The sequence below is a fragment of the Oncorhynchus nerka genome, linkage group LG2 (genome assembly GCF_034236695.1).
Source record: "Oncorhynchus nerka isolate Pitt River linkage group LG2, Oner_Uvic_2.0, whole genome shotgun sequence".
Taxonomy (NCBI): domain Eukaryota; kingdom Metazoa; phylum Chordata; class Actinopteri; order Salmoniformes; family Salmonidae; genus Oncorhynchus; species Oncorhynchus nerka.
In genome coordinates, this window is record NC_088397.1 from 6609801 (window position 1) to 6635562 (window position 25762).

The 25762-nt window shown below is 46.7% G+C and overlaps 1 protein-coding gene across 1 annotated transcript in view; it reads left to right on the forward strand.

Annotated features, from left to right (window-relative positions):
• Window positions 1-9064: 9064 nt before the first annotated feature.
• Window positions 9065-25762, forward strand: part of gas6 (growth arrest-specific 6) — a 29479-nt gene continuing 12781 nt past the window's right edge. The window contains 9 exon segments of the mRNA XM_065022534.1: window positions 9065-9740; window positions 9983-10143; window positions 13659-13683; window positions 15199-15261; window positions 21299-21426; window positions 21848-21856; window positions 23327-23334; window positions 24756-24850; window positions 24935-25060. Coding sequence (XP_064878606.1) covers window positions 9671-9740; window positions 9983-10143; window positions 13659-13683; window positions 15199-15261; window positions 21299-21426; window positions 21848-21856; window positions 23327-23334; window positions 24756-24850; window positions 24935-25060 — 685 coding nt within the window. The 5' untranslated portion in view covers window positions 9065-9670.

The window sequence follows — 25762 nt, forward strand, 5'->3', positions numbered from 1 at the left end:
TTCCCACCCCTGTTCTAGACCCCTAACCAGCTGTTCCAATACTTTGAATATGCATCACACCTCTGCAATGACTGGATAGACATGTCTGAATGTGTCAAATCAACATTTATTGGTTGTGTACACAGATTTGCAGATGCTGCGAAACGCTTGTCACAGAAGTTTGACCAGGCAAAAGGTGGTCTTTTGTTAGGATCCCCATTAGCTGCTTACTTATGTACTGCTCTTTCCATGATATAGACCAGCGTTTCCCAAACTCAGTCCTTGAGACCCCAGGGGGGCACTTTGGGGGTTTTGCCCGAACACTACAAAGCTGATTCAAATCATCAACTCGCCATCCAGTTTTGATCATTTGAATCAGCTGTGTAGTGTCAGGGCTAAAACCAAAACGTGTAATCCCTGGGGTCCCGAGGAGCTGACATACTGAAGAGGTGAAACCAGGTGAAAGCCATGATCATTTATTGATGTCACGTGTTAAATCCCCATCAATCTGTGTAGATTAAGGGGAGGAAATGGGTTAATGAATGATTTTTAAATCTTGAGACATGGATTGTGTATGTGCGCCATTCAGAGGGTGAATGGGCAAGACAAAAGATTGAAGTGCTTTTGAACAGGGTATGGTAGTAGGTGCCAGGAGCACTGGTTTGTGTGAAGAACTGCAACGCTGCTGAGTTCTTCACACTCGAACCGTTTCCCGTGTGTATCAAGAACGGTCCACCACCCAAAGGACATCAGCCAACTTGACACAACTGTAGGAAGCATTGTAGTCAATATGGGCCAGCATCCCTGTGGAAAGCTTTTATGGGGTCAATTTCACGCCATATGTATTGAATTCAAAATAAAATAAATCGTGAAGATGAAAAATAAAGATGAGAATGTAAACATTTTGAGGACGGGTGAAATAAAGGATGTTGAAATCAAAAATCTGTCAATTGAAAGCAAAATGTAAAGAATTGTAGGTCCGCTAGTTTTGGAGTGACGGTTCGTCTTAACCCAATCAATGAACATGACAGGCTTTTTTTCTATTGCCAATTTAAATATACGGTCTGACGTCACCTCATTTTAGCTAACGTACTTCAAATTGTCAGTCACCGGTCAATAATATACGGATATTAGAAGCATGTCTATCTAATACATTTAATGACCATCTAACTACTTAGGTAAACATATGAATTACCTGTTGCACAACGTTCGGCTCAGGTGTATGGAGAACCAGTTACCAACACCTGCGCCGAACGTTGTGCAACATTTAAAAACATTAATTTAGCAGTCGCTCTGGATCAGTTAGGATTAAGTTCCTTGCTCAGGGGCACATTGACAGAGTTTTCACCTAGTCGGAGCTGGGATTCTAACCAGCAACCTCTCCGTGACTGGCCCATCGCTTTAACTGCCAGGTGTCATGGTAAATCAACATGGAGGCCTGAACTTACAGTGAATATCCGGCAGGGGGAGTAGTTGTATCATGAATGCACCAGTGAATACTGAACTGGCATTTACTGTAAACAGAGAAGTTTCAATCCCACCCTTGCAATCTAAATTGTGTTTTCTAACCTACATGTAGAAACCGGCGAGATTTAAACTTTTTCCTAAAGAGGTTATTGCACTTTTTGGTATCAAACTTTGATTTTCATATGTATAGTAGTGGATGAGTATAGTAGTGGATGAGTATAGTAGTGGATATGTATAGTAGTGGATATGTATAGTAGTGGATATGTATAGTAGTGGATGAGTATAGTAGTGGATGAGTATAGTAGTGGATATGTATAGTAGTGGATGAGTATAGTAGTGGATGAGTATAGTAGTGGATGAGTATAGTAGTGGATGAGTATAGTAGTGGATATGTATAGTAGTGGATGAGTAGTGGATAGTATAGTGTATAGATGAGTATAGTAGTGGATGAGTATAGTAGTGGATGAGTATAGTAGTGGATATGTATAGTAGTGGATGAGTATAGTAGTGGATGAGTATAGTAGTGGATATGTATAGTAGTGGATATGTATAGTAGTGGATATGTATAGTAGTGGATGAGTATAGTAGTGGATGAGTATAGTAGTGGATATGTATAGTAGTGGATGAGTATAGTAGTGAGTATAGTAGTAGTGGATGAGTATAGTAGTGGAGTATAGTAGTGGATGAGTATAGTAGTGGATATGTATAGTAGTGGATATGTATAGTAGTGGATGAGTATAGTAGTGGATAGTAGTGGATAGTATAGTGGATATGTATAGTAGTGGAGTATAGTATGGAGTATAGTAGTGGAGTATAGTAGTGGATATGTATAGTAGTGGATATGTATATAGTAGATATGTATAGAGTGGAGTATAGTAGTGGATGGTATAGTAGTGGATATGTATAGTAGTGGATATGTATAGTAGTGGATGAGTATAGTAGTGGATATGTATAGTAGTGGATAGTATAGTAGTGGATATGTGGATAGTATAGTAGTGGATATGTATAGTAGTGGATATGTATAGTAGTGGATATGTATAGTAGTGGATGAGTATAGTAGTGGATATGTATAGTAGTGGATATGTATAGTAGTGGATGAGTATAGTAGTGGATATGTATAGTAGTGGATGAGTATAGTAGTGGATGAGTATAGTAGTGGATATGTATAGTAGTGGATGATGTATAGTAGTGGATATGTATAGTAGTGGTGGATGAGTATAGTATGGTATAGTAGTGGATGAGTATAGTAGTGGATATGTATAGTAGTGGATGAGTATAGTAGTGGATAGTAGTGGATATAGTAGTGGATAGTATAGTAGTGGATGAGTATAGTAGTGGTGGTATAGTAGTGGATAGTATAGTAGTGGATATGTATAGTAGTGGATGAGTATAGTAGTGGATGAGTATAGTAGTGGATGAGTATAGTAGTGGATATGTATAGTAGTGGATATGTATAGTAGTGGATATGTATAGTAGTGGATGAGTATAGTAGTGGATATGTATAGTAGTGGATGAGTATAGTAGTGGATAGTATAGTAGTGGTGTATAGTAGTGGATAGTATAGTGGATAGTAGTGGATGAGTATAGTAGTGGGATATAGTAGTGGATGAGTATAGTAGTATATGTATAGTAGTGGATGTATAGTAGTGGATGAGTATATAGTGGATATGTATAGTAGTGGATGAGTATAGTAGTGGATGTATGTAGTGGATAGTAGTGGATATGTATAGTAGTGGTATGGATGTATAGTAGTGGATATGTATAGTAGTGGATATGTATAGTAGTGGATGAGTATAGTAGTGGATGAGTATAGTAGTGGATATGTATAGTAGTGGATGAGTATAGTAGTGGATAGTATAGTAGTGGATATGTATAGTAGTGGATATGTATAGTAGTGGATATGTATAGTAGTGGATGAGTAGCTGGAGTGCCAGTCTGTTTGTGATATCATGCCAACTCCTTGTCATTCATTGGCTTGACAATGAGCAATGTTGCAAGACAACAACCAGATCGGAGACCACAACCAGATCTGAGACCACAACCAGATCTGAGACCACAACCAGATCGGAGACCACAACCAGATCTGGGACCACAACCAGATATGAGACCACATCCAGATATGAGACCACAACCAGATCTGAGACCACAACCAGATCGGAGACCACAACCAGATCTGAGACCACAACCAGATCAGAGACCACAACCAGATCAGAGACCACAACCAGATCTGAGACCAAAACCAGATCTGAGACCACAACCAGATCTGAGACCACAACCAGATCTGAGACCACAACCAGATCTGAGACCAAAACCAGATCTGAGACCACAACCAGATCTGAGACCACAACCAGATCAGAGACCACAACCAGATCTGAGACCACAACCAGATCTGAGACCACAACCAGATCTGAGACCACAACCAGATCTGAGACCACAACCAAATCTGAGACCACAACCAGATCAGAGACCACAACCAGATTCGAGACCACAACCAAATCTGAGACCATGCTAGTGGAGGAGTATTTGTTCTGTAGTTTCTGCAACTGGACAGTTGAGACACAGTGGAAAGTATTCAGACCCCTTGGTATTTCCACATTTTGTTACATTATATTCTAAAATGGATTAAATTGTATTTTTTTTCCTCATCAATCTACACACATTACCCCACAATAAACAAAGCAAAACAGGTTTAGACATTTTTGCAAATGTATTAAAAATAAAAAACGAATGTCACATTTACATGAGTATTCAGACCCTTTACTTAGTACTTTGTTGAAGCACCTTTGGCAGCGATTACAACCTCGAGTCTTCTTGGGTATGACACTACAAGCTTGGCACATCTGTATTTTGGGAGTTTCTCCCATTCTTCTCTGCAGATCCTCTCAAGATCTGTCAGGTTGGATGGGGAGCGACGCTGCACAGCTATTTTCAGGTCTCTCCAGAGATGTTAGATCGGGTTCAAGTCCGGGTTCTGGCTGGGCCACTCAAGGACATTCAGAGACTTGTCCCGCAGCCACTCCTGTGTTGTCTTGGCTGTGTGCTTACGGTCGTGTTGACCTGTTGGAAGGTGAACCTTTGCCCAAGTCTGAGGTTTTCATCAAGGATCTCTCTGTACTTTTCTCAGTTTATCTTTCCCTCGATCGTGACGTGTCTCCATCGATTGCTCAATTTGGCCGGGCGGCCAGCTCTAGGAACAGTCTTGGTGGTTCCAAACTTCTTACATTTTAAGAATGATGGAGGCCACTGTGTTCTTATGGACCTTCAATGCTGCAGACTTTTTTTGGTACCCTTTCCCAGATCTGTGCCTCGACACCATCCTGTCTCGGAGCTCTACGGACAATTCCTTCGACCTCACGGCTTGGTTTTTGCTCTGACATGAACTGTGGGACCTTATATAGACAGTATTGTGTCTTTCCATATCATGTCCAATCAAAAATAATTTACAACAGATGGACTCCAATCAAGTTGTAGAAACAGCTCAAGGATGATCAGTGGAAACAGGATGGACCTGAGCTCAATTTCGAGTCTCATAGCAAATGGTATGATTACTAATCTAAATAAGATATTTCTGTTTTTTATTTGTAATACATTTGCAAGTATTTCTAAAAACCTGTTTTTGCTTTGTCATTATGAGGTATTATGTGTAGATTGAGGAAAAAATGTATTTAATCCATTTTAGAATAAGGCTGTAACGTAACAACATGGAAATAGTCAAGGGGTCTGAATACTTTCTGAATGCAGTGTAAACCTGGGTCGACCCCCCCACAACTTGGAATGTAATCAATACACTTTTTGCAGTGAGTGTCCTTTAAAACATGCTATGTGGTTCAAATGTGTTACAAGTGACATCTGATCTGAAACAACCTTGTGAGTCTCAGGTGTAACATTAACTAGACAGATGGCACAGATGGAGAAAGGCAACGTCTTATGAGTTCCAAACCGACTTTGCTAGGTTGTGACTTTTTTTTCATGTTCATTTTTACTTTTCTTGTACAGGGAGTTCATACCATTATCACATATGACCATCAAGCACTACTGGACATCAGATCGACAGTTATTAACCTTCGACCTCGATTTTCAGATCGCAAGGCCGCCGGGCCAGATGGAACTCCAGGGCGTGTTCTCAAAGCTGACCAGCTGGCAAAGTGTCTTCACTGACATTTTCAATCTGTCCTTGTCCCAGTCTATAATCCCAACATGTTTCAAGCTGACCACCATTTGTCCCTGTTCCCATGAACTCCATGGTAAACCTGCCTAAATGCCTGTAATTATAAAGTTCTTTGAAAGGCTGGTCATGACACACATCTACCATCATCCCAGACACCCTGGACCCACTCCAGTTTGCATACCGCCCCCCTACAGATACACAGATGACGCAATCTCAATGGCACTTCACACTGCCCTCTTCCACCTGGACAAGAGCGGAAATAACTATGTGAGGATGTTGTTCATAGACTACAGCTCAGCGTTCAACACCATAGTCCCCTCCAAGCGCATCACCAAGCTAGGGACACTGGGACTGAACACCTCCCTCTTCAACTGGATCCTGGACTTCCTGACGGGCCGGCCCTAGGTGGTGAGGGTAGGCAACAACACTGCTGCCACTCTGATCCTCAACACGGGGGCCTCTTAGGGGTGTGTGCTTAGTCCCCTCCTGTACTCTCTGTTCACCTACAACCTCATGGCCAGGAACGACTCCAACACCATCATCATGTTCTCTGATGACACAACAGTGGTAGACCTGATCACCGACGGCAATGAGACAGCCTACAGGGAGGAAGTTATGGATTTAGCAGTGTGGTGCCAGGACAACAACCTCTCCCTCAACGTCAGTAAGATCAAGGAGCTGATCGTGGACTACAGGAGATCGAGGGGAGCACACCCTCATTCACATTGACAGGGCTGTAGGGGAGCAGGTCGAGAGCTACAAGTTCCTTGGCATCCACATAACTCAAGACTTAACATGGTCCACATACACCCACACAGTCCTGAAGAGGGCATGACTGTGCCTCTTCCCCCTTAAAAGATGAAGAGATTTGGCACGGGCCATCGGATCCTCAAAATGTTCTACAGCTGCACCATCGAGAGCATCTTGACTGGCTGCATCACAGCTTGGTATGGCAAATGTACTGCTCTCGACCGCAAAGCACTACAGAGGGTAGTGCCAACAGCCCAGTACATCACCGGGGCCGAGCTCCCTGCCATCCCAGACGTCTAGATCAGGCGTGCCAGAGAAAGGCCCCAAAAATGACCCCAAACTTGAAGCCATAGATAGTTCACCCTGCTTCCGTCCATCAAATGGTACCGGAGCATCAGCTCTTGGTCCAACAGGCTACCAGATAGTTTCTACCCTCGAGCCATTAGACTGATAAATAGTTCATTCATTTCCCACACACACACACACTTACCGACACAACACAAACATACATACAAACACACTTTTACACTCATCATATGCTTCTGCTACTCTGTTCATTGTTTTATTCTTATTATTATTATCTATCCTGCCTTCATGTTCATATCTACCTCAAATAGCTCGTACCCCAGCACATTGATCTGGTACTGGTACTCCCTGTATATAGCTCCACATTGATCTGGTACTCCATGTATATTGCTCCACATTGATCTGGTACTCCCTGTATATAGCTCCACATTGATCTGGTACTGGTACTCCCTGTATATAGCTCCACATTGATCTGGTACTCCATGTATATTGCTCCACATTGATCTGGTACTCCCTGTATATAGCTCCACATTGATCTGGTACTGGTACTCCCTGTATATAGCTCCACAGTGATCTGGTACTGGTACTCCCTGTATATAGCTCCACATTGATCTGGTACTCCATGTATATTGCTCCACATTGATCTGGTACTCCCTGTATATAGCTCCACATTGATCTGGTACTGGTACTCCCTGTATATAGCTCCACATTGATCTGGTACTCCATGTATATTGCTCCACATTGATCTGGTACTCCCTGTATATAGCTCCACATTGATCTGGTACTGGTACTCCCTGTATATAGCTCCACATTGATCTGGTACTGGTACTCCCTGTATATAGCTCCACATTGATCTGGTACTCCATGTATATTGCTCCACATTGATCTGGTACTCATTGTATATACCTCCACATTGATCTGGTACTGGTACTCCTGTATATACCTCCACATTGATCTGGTACTGGTACTCCTGTATATACCTCCACATTGATCTGGTACTGGTACTCCCTGTATATACCTCCACATTGATCTGGTACGGGTACTCCCTGTATATAGCTCCACATTGATCTGGTACTGGTACTCCCTGTATATAGCTCCACAGTGATCTGGTACTCCATATATATACCTCCACATTGATCTGGTACTAGTACTCCTTGTATATACCTCCACATTGATCTGGTACTGGTACTTCCTGTATATACCCCACATTGATCTGGTACTGGTACTCCCTGTATATACCTCCACATTGATCTGGTACTGGTACTCCTTGTATATACCTCCACATTGATCTGGTACTGGTACTTCCTGTATATAGCTCCACATTGATCTGGTACTGGTACTTCCTGTATATAGCTCCACATTGATCTGGTACTGGTACTTCCTGTATATAGCTCCACATTGATCTGGTACTGGTACTCCCTGTATATACCTCCACATTGATCTGGTACTGGTACTCCCTGTATATACCTCCACATTGATCTGGTACTAGTACTCCTTGTATATACCTCCACATTGATCTGGTACTGGTACTCCCTGTATATACCTCCACATTGATCTGGTACTGGTACTCCCTGTATATAGCTCCATTGTTGTGTATTTCATTCCTCTTGAGTTACTGTTTTTATGTGTTTTACTCTGCATGGTCAGGTTGGGTTCATCAACAAGCATTTCACAGCTAAATCTACACTCATCGTATTCAAGCTCATGTGACAAATACAATGTGATTTTGATTTGATTCTGCTGTGACATTGTTCCACGACCTGACTCAGATCTGGACTAACATGCGGAGGACATGGAAGAGAGAGAGAGACAGAGAGCTGTAACCTATACTTATGTGTATTTATTTTCCCTTCCCATTGGTACTATTTGCAATTGCGAGAAAGAGAGAGAAAGAGAGAGAGAGAAACATGATTTCTGAGGAATCGTAACAGAATGTGAGTCAAAAGAACAAGTGATTAGAAAAACAGTTTAACATAGTTCTTGGCAGAGGGTATTTGTTGCGCAAATGTGAGCCTTAACACAGAGAGAGAATATTTCTGAGAAATCATAACAGAAAGTGAGTCCAAAAAAAAGATAAAGAAATTCTGTGGATTGATGAGAAAATGACAGGAACGTTGAGGCTTAAAATAAACTGCTGGGAAGAAAGGGAGGAGAATCTGGGTGGAGATTTAGTTTTCAACTAATGTCACAAACAGAGGAAGATCAGGTTCAGTTGTTTAATTTAGCTGAGATTATTTTGTTTCTCCCTGCGCTGCTGATGGCTATTTTAGTCCGCTCATACGGGAGTAATAAAGGCCCATTGCACTATTGTGAAATACTTAAAAATGTTGTGTTGATTTATCATGAGGTGCTACCAACACCCTCAGCACTCCCCCTTCCCTCTACGGTGTCTGGCATGCTATAGGCTAGGTTGGAATAGTCTGTACAATGCCAAGGCTACGCAGTCACTGCAGGTAGATGGGCAGGGGCAGAAAGACTGCAGTCACACAGAGAGAGAGTGAGCTCCCATATCACTGCTGAACGGCAGAGCAAAAGCGACTCTTCATTGCCAGCTCCCGCCTGCGTGCAGTCGACGTAACTTTTCCAAAAAAAAGCAACTCCCCTTCGGATGTGTAGGTTGTGTCCTTTGTCCACAGTTCGGGCTCGTCGCTGGGTGTATTTTACGCCTGCTACGTTAGTAGCTGGGACAACCAAACGAGATGGGGGCGAAATAGGTGGCTCGCCAGATAAGAGTGAAGGTTGGACTGTCTGTACTGCAGTGACGGTGGGAAGCCTTGGTTGTGGTATGCGGACTAAGTAGCTAGGAAGCAAGGATACGAGTGAAGAAGGAAAACGCTGAGTTAAGTGTAACGGCATTCTCGCCTGCTGTGAAGTGAATGTTTGAACTTGCAGTGTGTTTTATACACGAATGCTACCTGGTTGCTAGCTAGAAGCTACATTGAACAGAGAGGGAGAGAGGGGGGAAGGATAAACTTTCCAGCCTGACGCAGAACCGCAGACATGCAGTTGACAGAGATCCTTGGTTCAGGAACCTTCCTGATCCTGCTCCTTGTCCCGTGGTCCGACAGCCGTAAGTAAACAACAAAGCCCACTAAGCTATTTTTGGCACTGCGTGGGGATAACATTGTTGTTTAGCTTGCCAGCTAGTTAATTGTTGTTGAATAATGTCATTAGTTTTCTGCTTAGCTGATGCTCTGAAACCTCACGCCCAGGACTTTTTGCCAGTAAGTTAGGGGCTGGGTCATTTTAACAACTAAAATGTAGTACGGTAACTCATGGGAAATTCTGTTCTGTGCTTGTGGTTATTTTCAGTTTCCTTGTCCCCGGAAGAAGCTAACCAGTTCTTGAGGAGACACAGGAGAGCGAATCACGTTTTCGAGGAGACGAAACAAGGGCACCTGGAGCGAGAGTGTGTGGAAGAGAAGTGTAGCAAAGAGGAGGCGAGAGAAGTATTCGAGAACGACCCTGAAACAGTGAGTAAACTACACACTTATTCACTACACACTTATTCACTACACACTTGATCGTGTCAAATCAAATGGCACTCATTGCACTTCATTCCATTGCATATAGACACGGACTAGCTGCGCACATTGGATTTGTCTTGCCGTAATGACTGATCTTATAGCCGACTTGTTTATAACATAACGATTCTGTGTTCAAGGTGTTCAAGCTCCAAAATATAGATATGACTAATTACTGGCAAACACTCACCAGTCCGATCAATTCATTGCACAGTATTCAACTAGCACATTGGGCCGTGGGGAACATGCCAGATTATGTACATTTGCATACTACTGTAAGGTTTGTGATTATGTAAATGATCCTGCTTCATGCGCGATTGGCTCATACATGGGAGTGATTATGCTAATGAGCGCTGTACTGCTGTGTTTTTGATTGGTCCTCGGGGAGGCTGCTTACAGTAAGCGGATGGACGGTGACTCGGGGGAATGTGTTTTAACAGACAGAGCAACAATGCGCTCACACACAGGTTTAATCTGACGTGTGCCTGTCACACAGGGCTCCTATCCCCTCAGGGATATATATACGTTAGGGTCTAGGTTCTGCCAGCTAGCTTCATGAATGTGTTGAGCAGCCTCCAGTATCCATGCTATTAATCATTCTACATCCCAAACGCCTCCCTATTCCCTACACAGGGCTCCTATCCCCTCAGGGATATATATACGTTAGGGTCTAGGTTCTACCAGCTAGCTTCATGAATGTGTTGAGCAGCCTCCAGTATCCATGCTATTAATCATTCTACATCCCAAACGCCTCCCTATTCCCTACACAGGGCTCCTATCCCCTCAGGGATATATATACGTTAGGGTCTAGGTTCTACCAGCTAGCTTCATGAATGTGTTGAGCAGCCTCCAGCATCCATGTTATTAATCATTCTACATCCCAAACGCCTCCCCATTCCCTATACAGTGCACTACTTTTTGACCAGGGCCCATAGAGACTTGTAATGGGATCAGAGAGGAGGATGTGTGGTACTAGTGGTGGTGAGATCGGGGGGTTTAATGGGATCAGAGAGGAGGATGTGTGGTACTAGTGGTGGTGAGATCGGGGGGTTTAATGGGATCAGAGAGGAGGATGTGTGGTACTAGTGGTGGTGAGATCGGGGGTTTAATGGGATCAGAGAGGAGGATGTGTGATACTAGTGGTGGTGAGATCGGGGGGTTGTAATGGGATCAGAGAGGAGGATGTATGGTACTAGTGGTGGTGTGGGATCAGAGAGGAGGATGTGTGGTACTAGTGGTGGTGAGATCGGGGGGTTTATTGGGATCAGAGAGGAGGATGTGTGGTACTAGTGGTGGTGAGATCGGGGGGGTTGTAATGGGATCAGAGAGGAGGATGTGTGGTACTAGTGGTGGTGAGATCGGGGGGTTTAATGGGATCAGAGCGGAGGATGTGTGGTACTAGTGGTGGTGAGATCGGGGGTTAATGGGATCAGAGAGGAGGATGTGTGGTACTAGTGGTGGTGAGATCGGGGTTTAATGGGATCAGAGAGGAGGATATGTGGTACTAGTGGTGGTGAGATCGGGGGTTTAATGGGATCAGAGAGGAGGATGTGTGGTACTAGTGGTGGTGAGATCGGGGTTTAATGGGATCAGAGAGGAGGATGTGTGGGACTAGTGGTGGTGAGATCGGGGGTTTAATGGGATCAGAGAGAGGAGGATGTGTGGTACTAGTGGTGGTGAGATCGGGGGTTTATTGGGATCAGAGAGGAGGATGTGTGGGACTAGTGGTGGTGAGATCGGGGTTTATTGGGATCAGAGAGGAGGATGTGTGGGACTAGTGGTGGTGAGATCGGGGTTTAATGGGATCAGAGAGGAGGATGTGTGGTACTAGTGGTGGTGAGATTGGGGGTTTAATGGGATCAGAGAGGAGGATGTGTGGTACTAGTGGTGGTGAGATTGGGGGGTTTAATGGGATCAGAGAGGAGGATGTGTGGTACTAGTGGTGGTGAGATTGGGGGGTTTAATGGGATCAGAGAGGAGGATGTGTGGTACTAGTGGTGATGAGATCGGGGGGTTTAATGGGATCAGAGAGGAGGATGTGTGGTACTAGTGGTGGTGAGATCGGGGGGTTTAATGGGATCAGAGAGGAGGATGTGTGGTACTAGTGGTGGTGAGATCGGGGGTTGTATCGTGACAGGACTGCAGCCTCATTCACAGATCCATTATTCATTCTAAACGTGCCTATCTCTGACTCTGCAGTTCTCTCACAACGCTGCAGTTCCCTGGCTCTGCAGAGGGAGTGTTCCTGGTTACCATACCCCTAACCTAGTCTCCCTAGCAACCAAGTCTTCAATTGCATCCTTAGTCTCTCTCTGCAGCAGTTGGGAAGTTTCTGCCTGTTCCCCCTCCCTCTGTCACACTCTCTCTCTAAAAGGAGATCAGATGGAGAAGGATAATGACGTTTGAGAAGTGTCTCAGTAGAACTACGCACAGTCAGGAGTCTCTTATCTAAATGACCTTCCATTTCATGTACTGTTCTTCATCTTTCTCTTTCAGTGCAGCAGAACTCTCTGGAGAACCATGTCATTGTCCCATCAAGTCTTGTTCTAATTTTAAGTTTCCCCAGTTACCTCCATGTACTGTACTGTACTGCAGGCAGAAAGGTAGGCAGGTGGGCGGGCGGGCAGGAAGGTGGGCGGGCGGGCAGGTAGGCAGGCAGGTAGGCGGGCGGGCAGGTAGGCAGGCGGGCAGGTAGGCAGGCAGGTAGGAAGGTGGGCAGGTAGGCAGGCGGGCCGGTAGGAAGGCGGGCAGGCAGGTAGGATGTCGGGTAGGCAGGCAGGCAGGTAGGAAGGCGGGCAGGTAGGAAGGCGGGTGGGTAGGTAGGAGGGCAGGTAGGTAGGTAGGTAGGTAGGAGGGCAGGAAGGCGGGCAGGCAGGTAGGAAGGCAGGTAAGTAGGTTGGTAGGTAGGAAAGCAGGCAGGTAGGATGGTAGGCAGGCAGGAGTGAAGGTAGGCAGGAAGGTAGGCAGGTAGGCAGGCAGGTAGGTAGGTAGGAAAGTAGGCAGGTAGGATGTTAGGCAGGCAGGCGGTTAGGAAGGTAGGCAGGTAGGCAGGCAGGCAGGTAGGAAGGTAGGCAGACAGGTAGGCAGGTAGGAATGCAGGCAGCTCGGTCCCAGAACTGTTTGTGCTCTAGCTAACTCCATTGCTGTCATAGTGAAACCCAACACATGCTAACGAGGAGTTTATCATAATAGCACAAACAGACTGGCACTCGGGCTATTCTGCAGGAGAGAGTTGTAGAACGTTCCTAGGAAGCCCTGGAGGGGCTACTAGTCTGTGTGGTGCCACACCCCGTTAACATGAGATGACATGATGCACATCTATCATCAGACACATTTAGTCTCAATCTGTCATGTTTGACCTCATAGACTGTTTTCAAACATCATTAACAGCCTCTCTCCTTCTGTTCTCCCTCCTTCTGTTCTCCCTCCTTCTGTTCTCCCTCCTTCTGTTCTCTCTCCTTCAGGACTACTTCTTTCCAAAGTACTTAGGTAAGTTTGGTTCCTGTTCCCAACCTCTTCAGCGTTGGGTGAGATTGTTATTACTTGATTAGGATATTAGCATCTGTTGTATGGTGTTTAACTATCTTCTCTCTGCCCTGTCTCGCTCTCTCTGTGCCCTGTCTCGCTCTCTCTGTGCCCTGTCTCGCTCTCTCTGTGCCCTGTCTCGCTCTCTCTCTGTGCCCTGTCTCGCTCTCTCTGTGCCCTGTCTCGCTCTCTCTGTGCCCTGTCTCGCTCTCTCTGTGCCCTGTCTCGCTCTCTCTGTGCCCTGTCTCGCTCTCTCTCTGTGCCCTGTCTCGCTCTCTCTCTGTGCCCTGTCTCGCTCTCTCTCTGTGCCCTGTCTCGCTCTCTCTCTGTGCCCTGTCTCGCTCTCTCTGTGCCCTGTCTCGCTCTCTCTGTGCCCTGTCTCGCTCTCTCTGTGCCCTGTCTCGCTCTCTCTCTGTGCCCTGTCTCGCTCTCTCTGTGCCCTGTCTCGCTCTCTCTGTGCCCTGTCTCGCTCTCTCTGTGCCCTGTCTCGCTCTCTCTGTGCCCTGTCTCGCTCTCTCTGTGCCCTGTCTCGCTCTCTCTCTGTGCCCTGTCTCGCTTCTCTCTGTGCCCTGTCTGTCTCTGTGCCCTGTCTCTCTGTGCCCTGTCTCGCTCTCTCTCTGTGCCCTGTCTCGCTCTCTCTCTGTGCCCTGTCTCGCTCTCTCTGTGCCCTGTCTCGCTCTCTCTCTGTGCCCTGTCTCGCTCTCTCTCTGTGCCCTGTCTCGCTCTCTCTCTGTGCCCTGTCTCGCTCTCTCTGTGCCCTGTCTGCTCTCTCTGTGTCTCCCTTCTGTTCTCCCTCTCTCTGTGCCCTGTCTCGCTCTCTCTGCCCTGTCTCGCTCTCCTGTCTCGTTCTCTCTCTCTGTGCCCTCTCGCTCTCTCTTTCTCGCTCTCTCTGTGCCCTGTCTCGCTCTCTCTGTGCCCTGTCTCGCTCTCTCTGTGCCCTGTCTCGCTCTCTCTGTGCCCTGTCTCGCTCTCTCTGTGCCCTGTCTCGCTCTCTCTGTGCCCTGTCTCGCTCTCTCTGTGCCCTGTCTCGCTCTCTCTGTGCCCTGTCTCGCTCTCTCTGTGCCCTGTCTCGCTCTCTCTGTGCCCTGTCTCGCTCTCTCTGTGCCCTGTCTCGCTCTCTCTGTGCCCTGTCTCGCTCGCTCTGTGCCCTGTCTCGCTCGCTCTCTGCCCTGTCTCGCTCGCTCTCTGCCCTGTCTCGCTCGCTCTCTGCCCTGTCTCGCTCTCTCTGTGCCCTGTCTCGCTCTCTCTGTGCCCTGTCTCGCTCTCTCTGTGCCCTGTCTCGCTCTCTCTGTGCCCTGTCTCGCTCTCTCTGTGCCCTGTCTCGCTCTCTCTGTGCCCTGTCTCGCTCTCTCTCTGCCCTGTCTCGCTCGCTCTCTGCCCTGTCTCGCTCGCTCTCTGCCCTGTCTCGCTCGCTCTCTGCCCTGTCTCGCTCGCTCTCTGCCCTGTCTCGCTCGCTCTCTGCCCTGTCTCTCTGATTAGCGTGCATGGAGAAGTTTGGGGACACGGACAAGAAGAAACAAGACCTGATCACCTGTGTTCACAGTGAGTTCCTCGTCTGTCTGTCCTCCTGACTAGGGCTGCAGACAGACAAACTGACTCACGTACAGTAGATATGAGCATGTAGCTCCTCTCTCTTCTCTCCCCTCTCATTCCCTCTTTCTCTCCCCTCTCATTCCCTCTTTCTCTCCCCTCTCATTCCCTCTTTCTCTCCCCTCTCATTCCCTCTTTCTCTCCCCTCTCATTCCCTCTTTCTCTCCCCTCTCATTCCCTCTTTCTCTCCCCTCTCATTCCCTCTTTCTCTCCCCTCTTTCTCTCACCCTCTCATCCCCTCTTTCTCTCACCCTCTCATCCCCTTTCTCTCATTTCCTCTTTCTCTCCCGCCTCTTTTCCCCTCTCTCTCTCGCCCTCTTTTCTCTCTCTCGCCCTCTTTCCCTCTCTCTCTCGCCCTCTTTCCCTCTCTCTCTCGCCCTCTTTCCCTCTCTCTCTCTCGCCCTCTTTCCCTCTCTCTCTCTCGCCCTCTTTCCCTCTCTCTCTCTCGCCCTCTTTCCCTCTCTCTCTCTCGCCCTCTTTCCCTCTCTCTCTCTCGCCCTCTTTCCCTCTCTCTCTCTCGCCCTCTTTCCCTCTCTCTCTCTCGCCCTCTTTCCCTCTCTCCTCATTCCCTCTCTGTGTGGTTTATAAATGTTGTGTATGAGGAGCAGTGAGCACACAGTTCCTTCTGTTGGGCAGGGCAGGCTGCACTGCACCACCTCACTACTGCAGAACACTGAGAGAAAGTTATCTGATTTAAGGTGAAGATAAGAGGAGGGATGTCTTTTCATGTCTATGGGTCAGTGTCTACTGGGCGTCAGCCAGCATGACGTGGCGAACCTGCTGCTGTGACTTTGAGACGGAGGGAGGGAGGGAGAGAGATGCGTGTGGAACTATGCAGTAGTAACCAAGTGTGCGTGACACACCTCCTTTCAACATCACGCACTCCGTGACTGCAGATCTGAGATTAGTGACGTGAGCAAGCTGTGACGCCAGTGAGGGTAGGGGGGTGAATGAGGAGGAGAGAGAAAGGCTGGAGTATTCTGCTGCATCAGGGCTGCTGAGTCCAGGAATGAGTGGGCCTGCCCATCCTGTCTGCTGATTGGTTGTTGGAACTCTAGTCAGAGTCAGCCAGGGAGTTGATATGACTCAGCCGTGCGTCCAGGACAGAGAGATTGTCCCCCCCCGTCAGCACACAGTCAGCAGGAATGGAAGGAGAAAGAACTGCAGGAACTACTAGTTTATATATAACACTCCTAGATTAATAGATAAAGAAGGGGGAGAGAGGGGGAGACGGGGGGAGCGAGAGATGAGAGACGGGGGGGAGAGCGAGAGACGGGGGGGAGAGCGAGAGGGGGAGAGGACGGGAGAGAGCGGGGGAGACGAGGGGGTGGAGATGGGGTGGAGACTGGGGGAGAGAGCGGGAGACTGGGGGAGAGAGAGACAGTGTGGGGGGAGAGGGAGACAGTGTGGGGGGAGAGAGAGACAGTGTGGGGGGAGCTATTTATGCTGGGGAAAATAACTCTATTCAATGGCATCACAGCAGGCATTTTAGTCTGTCACAGATGGCACCCTATTCCCTATATAGTGCACTGCTTTAGATCAGAGCCCTATTCCCTATATAGTGCACTGCTTTAGATCAGAGCCCTATTCCCTATATAGTGCACTACTTTAGATCAGAGCCCTATTCCCTATATAGTGCACTACTTTAGATCAGAGCCCTATTCCCTATATAGTGCACTGCTTTAGATCAGAGCCCTATTCCCTATATAGTGCACTACTTTAGATCAGAGCCCTATTCCCTATATAGTGCACTGCTTTAGATCAGGGCCTTTATCAATGGCATCACAGGAGTCATTATAGTAACATAGCGCTATGTACCAACCTGGAACAGCCTGGCTAAGCACTTCACATAATATACAGTTGAAGTTGAAAGTTTACATACACCTTAGCCAAATACATTTAAACTCAGTTTTCACAATTCCTGACATTGAATCCTAGTAAAAATTCCCTGTCTTAGGTCAGTTAGGATCACCACTTTATTTTAAGAATGTGAAATGTCAGAATAATAGTAGAGTGATTTATTAAATCTTTTATTTCTTTCATCACATTTCCCAGTTGGGTCAGAAGTTTACATACACTCAATTAGTATTTGGTAGCATTGACTTTAAATTGTTTAACTTGGGTCAAACGTTTTGGGTAGCCTTCCACAAGCTTCTCACAATAAGTTGGGTGAATTTTGGCCCATTCCTCCTGACAGAGCTGGTGTAACGGAGTCAGGTTTGTAGGCCTCCTTGCTCGCACACACTTTTTCAGTTCTGCCCACAAATGTTCTATAGGGTTGAGGTCAGGGCTTTGTGATGGCCACTCCAATACCTCGATTTTGTTGTCCTTAAACCATTTTTCCACAACTTTGGAAGTATGCTTGGGGTCATTGTCCATTTGGAAGACCCATTTGTGACCAAAGCTTTAACTTCCTGACTGATGTCTTGAGATGTTGCTTCAATACTGACATAATTTTCCATCCTCATGATGCCATTTATTTTGTGAAGTGCACCAGTCCCTCCTGCAGCAAAGCACCTCCACAACATGATGCTGCCATCCCCATGCTTCACGGTTGGGATGGTGTTCTTCGGCTTGCAAGCCTCCCCTTTTTTCCTCCAAACATAACAATGGTCATTATGGCCAACCAGTTCTATTTTTGTTTCATCAGACCAGAGGACATTTCTCCAAAAAGTACGACTTTTGTCCACAAGTGCAGTTCCCTTCTCTCTCTTTTCCCCCCTCTCTCCCTTTCCCAAGTGCAGTTAGCCAGGCTGGTCCAGGCATGTAGAGTGGGGAGAACAAGTATTTGATCCCCTGCTGATTTTGTATGTTTGCCCACTGACAAAGAAATTATCAGTCTGTAATTTTAATGGTAGTTTTATTTGAACAGTGAGAGACAGAATAAAATCCAGAAAAACACATGTCAAAAATGTTATAAATTGATTTCCATTTTAATGAGGGAAATAAGTATTTGACCCCCTCAATCAGAAAGATTTCTGGCTCCCAGGTATATTTTATACAGGTAACAGGCTGAGATTAGGAGCACACTCTTAAAGGGAGTATAAACTCTTAAAGGGAGTGCTCCTAATCTCAGTTTGTTACCTGTATAAAAGACACCTGTCCACAGAAGCAATCAATCAGATTCCAAACTCTCCACCATGGCCAAGACCAAAGAGCTCTCCAAGGATGTCAGGGACAAGATTGTAGACCTACACAAGGCTGGAATGGGCTACAAGACCATCGCCAAGCAGCTTGGTGAGAAGGTGACAACAGTTGGTACGATTATTCGCAAATGGAAGAAACAAAAGAACTGTCAATCTCCCTCGGCCTGGGGCTCCATGCAAGATCTCACCTCGTGGAGTTGCAATGATCATGAGAACAGTGAGGAATCAGCCCAGAACTACACAGGAGGATCTTGTCAATGATCTCAAGGCAGCTGGGACCATAGTCACCAAGAAAACAATTGGTAACACACTACGCTGTGAAGGACTGAAATCCTGCAGCGCCCGCAAGGCCCCCCTGCTCAAGAAAGCACATATACATGCCCGTCTGAAGTTTAAATCATTCAGATGTTCATTGTCAGAGGACAACTGGGTGAAAGTGTTGTGGTCAGATGAGACCAAAATGGAGCTCTTTGGCATCAACTCAACTTGCCGTGTTTGGAGGAGGAGGCCTGCCTATGACCCCAAGTACACTATACCTAAAACATCCTCACCGTCAAACATGGAGGTGGAAACATTATGCTTTGGGGGGCTAAAACACTGCTAAGGGGACAGGACAACTTCACCGCATCAAAGGGACGATGGACGGGGCCTTGTACCGTCAAATCTTGGGTGAGAACCTCCTTCCCTCAGCCAGGGCATTGAAAATGGGTAGTGGATGGGTATTCCAGCATGACAATGACCCAAAACACACGGCCAAGGCAACAAAGGAGTGGCTCAAAAGAAGCACATTAAGATCCTGGAGTGGCCTAGCCAGTCTCCAGACCTTAATCCCATAGAACATCTGTAGAGGGAGCTGATCTGCCAAACATCAGCCTCGAAACCATTAATAGACTTGAGGAAGATCTGCAAAAATGGGACAAAATCCCTCCTGAGATGTGTGCAAACCTGGTGGCCAACTATAAGAAACCTCTGACATCTGATTGCCAACAAGGGTTTTGCCACCAAGTACTAAGTCATGTTTTGCAGAGGGGTCAAATACTTATTTTCCCTTATTAAAATGCAAATCAATTTATAACATTTTTCGACATGCCTGGACCTGGACCAGCCTGGCTAAAACACTTCACATGATATAGTAACATAGAGCTATGTACCAGCCTGGACCAGCCTGGCTAAAACACTTCACATTATATAGTAACAGAGCTATGTACCAGCCTGGCTAAAACACTTCACATGATATAGTAACATAGAGCTATGTACTAGCCTGGACCAGCCTGGCTAAAACACTTCACATTATATAGTAACATAGAGCTATGTACTAGCCTGGACCAGCCTGGCTAAAACACTTCACATTATATAGTAACATAGAGCTATGTACCACTTCACCTGGACCAGCCTGGCTAAAACACTTCACATTATATAGTAACATAGAGCTATGTACCAGCCTGGACCAGCCTGGCTAAAACACTTCACATTATATAGTAACATAGAGCTATGTACCAGCCTGGACCAGCCTGGCTAAAACACTTCACATTATATAGTAACATAGAGCTATGTACCAGCCTGGACCAGCCTGGCTAAAACACTTCACATTATATAGTAACATAGAGCTATGTACCAGCCTGGCTAAAACACTTCACATTATATAGTAACATAGAGCTATGTACCAGCCTGGACCAGCCTGGCTAAAACACTTCACATTATATAGTAACAGAGCTATGTACCAGCCTGGCTAAAACACTTCACATTATATAGTAACAGAGCTATGTACCAGCCTGGCTAAAACACTTCACATTATATAGTAACAGAGCTATGTAAAACACTTCACATTATATAGCCTGGACCAGCCTGGCTAAAACACTTCACATTATATAGTAACAGAGCTATGTACCAGCCTGGACCAGCCTGGCTAAAACACTTCACATTATATAGTAACAGAGCTATGTACCAGCCTGGCTAAAACACTTCACATTATATAGTAACAGAGCTATGTACCAGCCTGGCTAAAACACTTCACATTATATAGTAACATAGAGCTATGTACCAGCCTGGACCAGCCTGGCTAAAACACTTCACATTATATAGTAACAGAGCTATGTACCAGCTATGTAACAGAGCTATGGACCAGCCTGGCTAAAACACTTCACATTATATAGTAACAGAGCTATGTACCAGCCTGACCAGCCTGGCTAAAACACTTCACATTATATAGTAACAGAGAGTACCATGCTAAAACACCAACTATAGTAACTGCTATGTACCAGCCTGGCTAAAACACTTCACATTATATAGTAACAGAGCTATGTACCAGCCTGGCTAAAACACTTCACATTATATAGTAACAGAGCTATGTACCAGCCTGGCTAAAACACTTCACATTATATAGTAACAGAGCTATGTACCAGCCTGGCTAAAACACTTCACATTATATAGTAACAGAGCTATGTACCAGCCTGGCTAAAACACTTCACATTATATAGTAACAGAGCTATGTACCAGCCTGGACCAGCCTGGCTAAAACACTTCACATTATATAGTAACAGAGCTATGTACCAGCCTGGACCAGCCTGGCTAAAACACTTCACATTATATAGTAACAGAGCTATGGACCAGCCTGGCTAAAACACTTCACATTATATAGTAACAGAGCTATGGACCAGCCTGGACCAGCCTGGCTAAAACACTTCACATTATATAGTAACAGACCTTCACAATCAATGACTTGCTGTACTGTAGGATGTTATTTCCCTGACAGGATGACCTCTAATGCTCTCTTTCTTTCTCTCCCCTCCCCGTCTCCCTCTCTCTCCCTCCCCCTCTCTCCCATTCCCTTCCCCCTCTCTCAGATATTCCAGACCAGTGCTCTCCGTCTCCCTGTAATCCTCGAGGTACGGTGCGCTGTGAGGACCAAAAGGGTGGCTTCCTCTGCCACTGCTTCACTGGCTGGACAGGAGTCCGTTGTGAGAAAGGTACTGTGACACGATCTACAGAAACTCAGTGGATTGGTCCACGTTGCAGCCCACTGGCTGGACAGGAGTCCGTTGTGAGCTGGACAGGAGTCCGTTGTGAGAAAGGTACTGTGACACGATCTACAGAAACTCAATTGGTCCACGTTGCAGCCCACTGGCTGGACAGGTCTGTGAGAAAGGTGGACTGTGACACGATCTACAGAAACTCAGTGGATTGGTCCACGTTGCAGCCCACTGGCTGGACAGGAGTCCGTTGTGAGAAAGGTACTGTGACACGATCTACAGAAACAGTGGATTGGTCCACGTTGCAGCCCACTGGCTGATCCACCAATCACCTGGCGTCAGAAATAACTACTCATTACTAGTTGGAGATCAGTCAGTCACAATTTAACCACAATACATCCCCGATGTGATGCTGAGGAATAGGACCAGTGTGTTGGGGACATAGTCTGGCCACATGGCCAGAGAGAAGGCTACTGTGTTATTGTTCGTCACACATACAAAGTGACAGAGGTGGGGACAGAGATGATTTTCTACAGTGTCACACTGTCTCCAGCATGTGACAATGATCGGTACAGGGTGAGTCCTGTCTGACCTTGACTTGGATAGACAGTGACAAAGATGTCTCCATCCACACAGACACACACACACCGTCCCTGGAGTACCACTGGGCTCTGTGTGAGTTGTCTGTATGTCTCTGCCCTCTCTCTCTCTCTCTCTCCCTTTCTCTATATGTCTCTGCCCTCTCTCTGTCTCTCTCTCCCTTTCTCTATATGTCTCTGCCCTCTCTCTCTCTCTCTCTCTCCCTTTCTCTATATGTCTCTGCCCTCTCTCTCTCTCTCCCTTTCTCTATATGTCTCTGCCCTCTCTCTCTCTCTCTCCCTTTCTCTATATGTCTCTATGCCTCTCTCTCCCTCCCTTCCTCTCTGTGTCTCTATATGTCTCTATGCCTCTCTCTCTCTCCCTTTCTCTATATGTCTCTATGCCTCTCTCTCTCTCTCTCTCCCTTTCTCTATATGTCTCTATGCCTCTCTCTCTCTCTCTCTCCCTTTCTCTATATGTCTCTATGTCTCTCTCTCTCTCTCTCTCCCTTTCTCTATATGTCTCTATATCTCTCTCTCTCTCTCTCCCTTTCTCTATATGTCTCTATGCCTCTCTCTCTCTCTCTCCCTTTCTCTATATGTCTCTATGCTCTCTCTCTCTCTCTCTCCCTTTCTCTATATGTCTCTATGCTCTCTCTCTCTCTCCCTTTCTCTATATGTCTCTATGCCTCTCTCTCTCTCTCTCTCTCTCCCTTTCTCTATATGTCTCTATGCCTCTCTCTCTCTCTCTCTCTCCCTTTCTCTATATGTCTCTATCTCCTCTCTCTCTCTCTCTCTCCCTTTCTATATGTCTCTATGCCTCTCTCTCTCTCTCTCTCCCTTTCTCTATATGTCTCTATCTCTCTCTCTCTCTCTCCCTTTCTCTATATGTCTCTATGCCTCTCTCTCTCTCTCTCTCTCCCTTTCTCTATATGTCTCTATGCTCTCTCTCTCTCTCTCTCTCTCCCTTTCTCTATATGTCTCTATGCCTCTCTCTCTCTCTCTCCCCTTTCTCTATATGTCTCTATGCCTCTCTCTCTCTCTCTCTCCCTTTCTCTATATGTCTCTATGCCTCTCTCTCTCTCTCTCTCTCCTTCTCTATATGTCTCTATGCCTCTCTCTCTCTCTCTCTCCTTTTCTCTATATGTCTCTATGCCTCTCTCTCTCTCTCCCTTTCTCTATATGCCTCTCTCTCTCTCTCTCTCTCCTGTCTCTATATGTCTCTATGCCTCTCTCTCTCTCTCTCTCTCTTTCTCTATATGGACTGGATGTCTCAGGTCACATTTCTCTATATGTCTCTATGTCACTGACCCTCGAAGAGAAGGTCTCTGGGCTGGTTACAGGGGCTTTCTCTAGGGGGCTATGTCCTGTCTCTACGGGGGGCTGGGGACCTGTCTCTATATACGGGGGGCTGGGGACCTGTCTCTGGGGACCTGTCTCTCTCTCCCTTTCTCTATATGAGGGGCTGGGGACCTGTCTCTCCTTTCTCTATATGTCTCTATGACCTGTCTTTCTCTATATGGGGGGAGGGGGGCTGGTGACCTGTCTCTCTCTCCCTTTCTCTAGGGATGTCTCTATGGCCTCTCTCCCTTTCGGAGGGAGGGGTCTGTTGACCTGTCTTTCTCGGAGGGGGATGTCTCTATGCTCTCTCTCTCCTGTCTTTACGGAGGGAGACCTGTCTGCACGGGGAGGGGCTGGTGACCTGTCTGTACGGGGGAGGGGACTGGTGACCTGTCTGTCTCTCGGGGGAGGGTCTCTATGCCTGTCTCCTCTCTCCCTGTCTCTCTATAGGGCTGGTCTCTATGCGGAGGGAGGGGCTGGTGACCTGTCTCTACGGATGGAGGGGGCTGGTGACCTGTCTCTCCCTTTCTCGGGGGGAGGGGGCTATGACCTGTCTCTACGGAGGGAGGGGGCTGGTGGCCTGTGCCTGTACGGAGGGGGGGCTGTTGACCTGTCTGTACGGAGGGAGGAGGCTGGTGACCTGTCTCTACGGATGAGGGGGCTGGTGACCTGTCTCCCTTTACGGAGGGATGGGGGCTGGTGACCTGTCTGTTCGGAGGGATGGCTGGTGACCTGTCTGTACGGAGGGAGGGGCTGGTGACCTGTCTGTATATGAGGGAGGGGCTGGTGACCTGTCTGTACGGAGGGAGGGGCTGGTGACCTGTCTGTACTCTCTCCCTTTCGGAGGGGTCTCTGGTGACCTGTCTTTCTCGGATGGGAGGAGGCTGGTGACCTGTCTCCCTTACGGAGGGAGGGGGCTGGTGACCTGTCTGTGTGAATGCCCCTGCACTGCTGCTGTCTGTTTCCCAAATGACCCCTAGTCCTGATTATAGTGCACTACTTTTGACCAGAACACCATGAGACTAGGGAGCCATTTGGAATGCAGACTCCATCTCTCACTGTTCTGTGGTGACTCATCCTGCCACCCAGCCGTTGGTCGGCATGGCGAAGCCAAAACACAACGTGTCTGACTGACTCTGAGGCGGAGGCTTTTCCACTGACCAACCACACGCACACAGAAACCATTCAGCTCATCAGAGCAGAGTCACTCTAAGCCGCCGGAAAAGAGACTGTGTGTGATTTATTTAGTTAAAGACGATGTATAAACGTTTTAATCAGAACTCACATTAAAGTGTCATGTGACACTTAGCTACGTTCAATGTAGTTGATGGATAAAGTGATTGGTTCATATTGTCACATGTCCTCTGTGTCTCTCCTGTGATTGGCAGATGTGACTGTCTGTGCAACAAGAGGAATGGAGGATGTGACCACGAGTGTAACAACACTATGGGTAGCTACCATTGCTCCTGAGGGGCTGGTTACATGCTGGTCGGACGCCAGATGTGTGAACTGTAAGACGGACACACACACACACACACACACCTTACCTGAAGGAAGTATTGAACTGTCCTTACTGTGTGTGTGTGTGTTTCAGACGTGAATGAGTGCCAGGATCCAGGTATGTGTGGGACAGCGAGGTGTGTGAACCAGGATGGAGCCTATGACTGTCTGTGTGAGACGGGATATGTTTACGACAACAACACCAAGACCTGCCTAGGTGAGCAGTACACCAAAAACACATGACTCAGTACTGACACATTATATACACCAAGACCTGCCTAGGTGAGCAGTCCACCAAAAACACATGACTCAGTACTGACACATTATATACACCAAGACCTGCCTAGGTGAGCAGTACACCAAAAACACATGACTCAGTACTGACACATTATATACACCAAGACCTGCCTAGGTGAGCAGTACATTTAAAAACACATGACTCAGTACTGACACATTATATACACCAAGACCTGCCTAGGTGAGCAGTACACCAAAAACACATGACTCAGTACTGACACATTATATACACCAAGACCTGCCTAGGTGAGCAGTACACCAAAAACACATGACTCAGTACTGACACATTATATACACCAAGACCTGCCTAGGTGAGCAGTACACCAAAAACACATGACATTCAGTACTGACAGGTGATTATATACACCAAGACCTGCCTAGGTGAGCAGTACACCAAAAACACATGACTCAGTACTGACACATTATATACACCAAGACCTGCCTAGGTGAGCAGTACACCAAAAACACATGACTCAGTACTGACACATTATATACACCAAGACCTGCCTAGGTGAGCAGTCCACCAAAAACACATGACTCAGTACTGACACATTATATACACCAAGACCTGCCTAGGTGAGCAGTCCACCAAAAACACATGACTCAGTACTGACACATTATA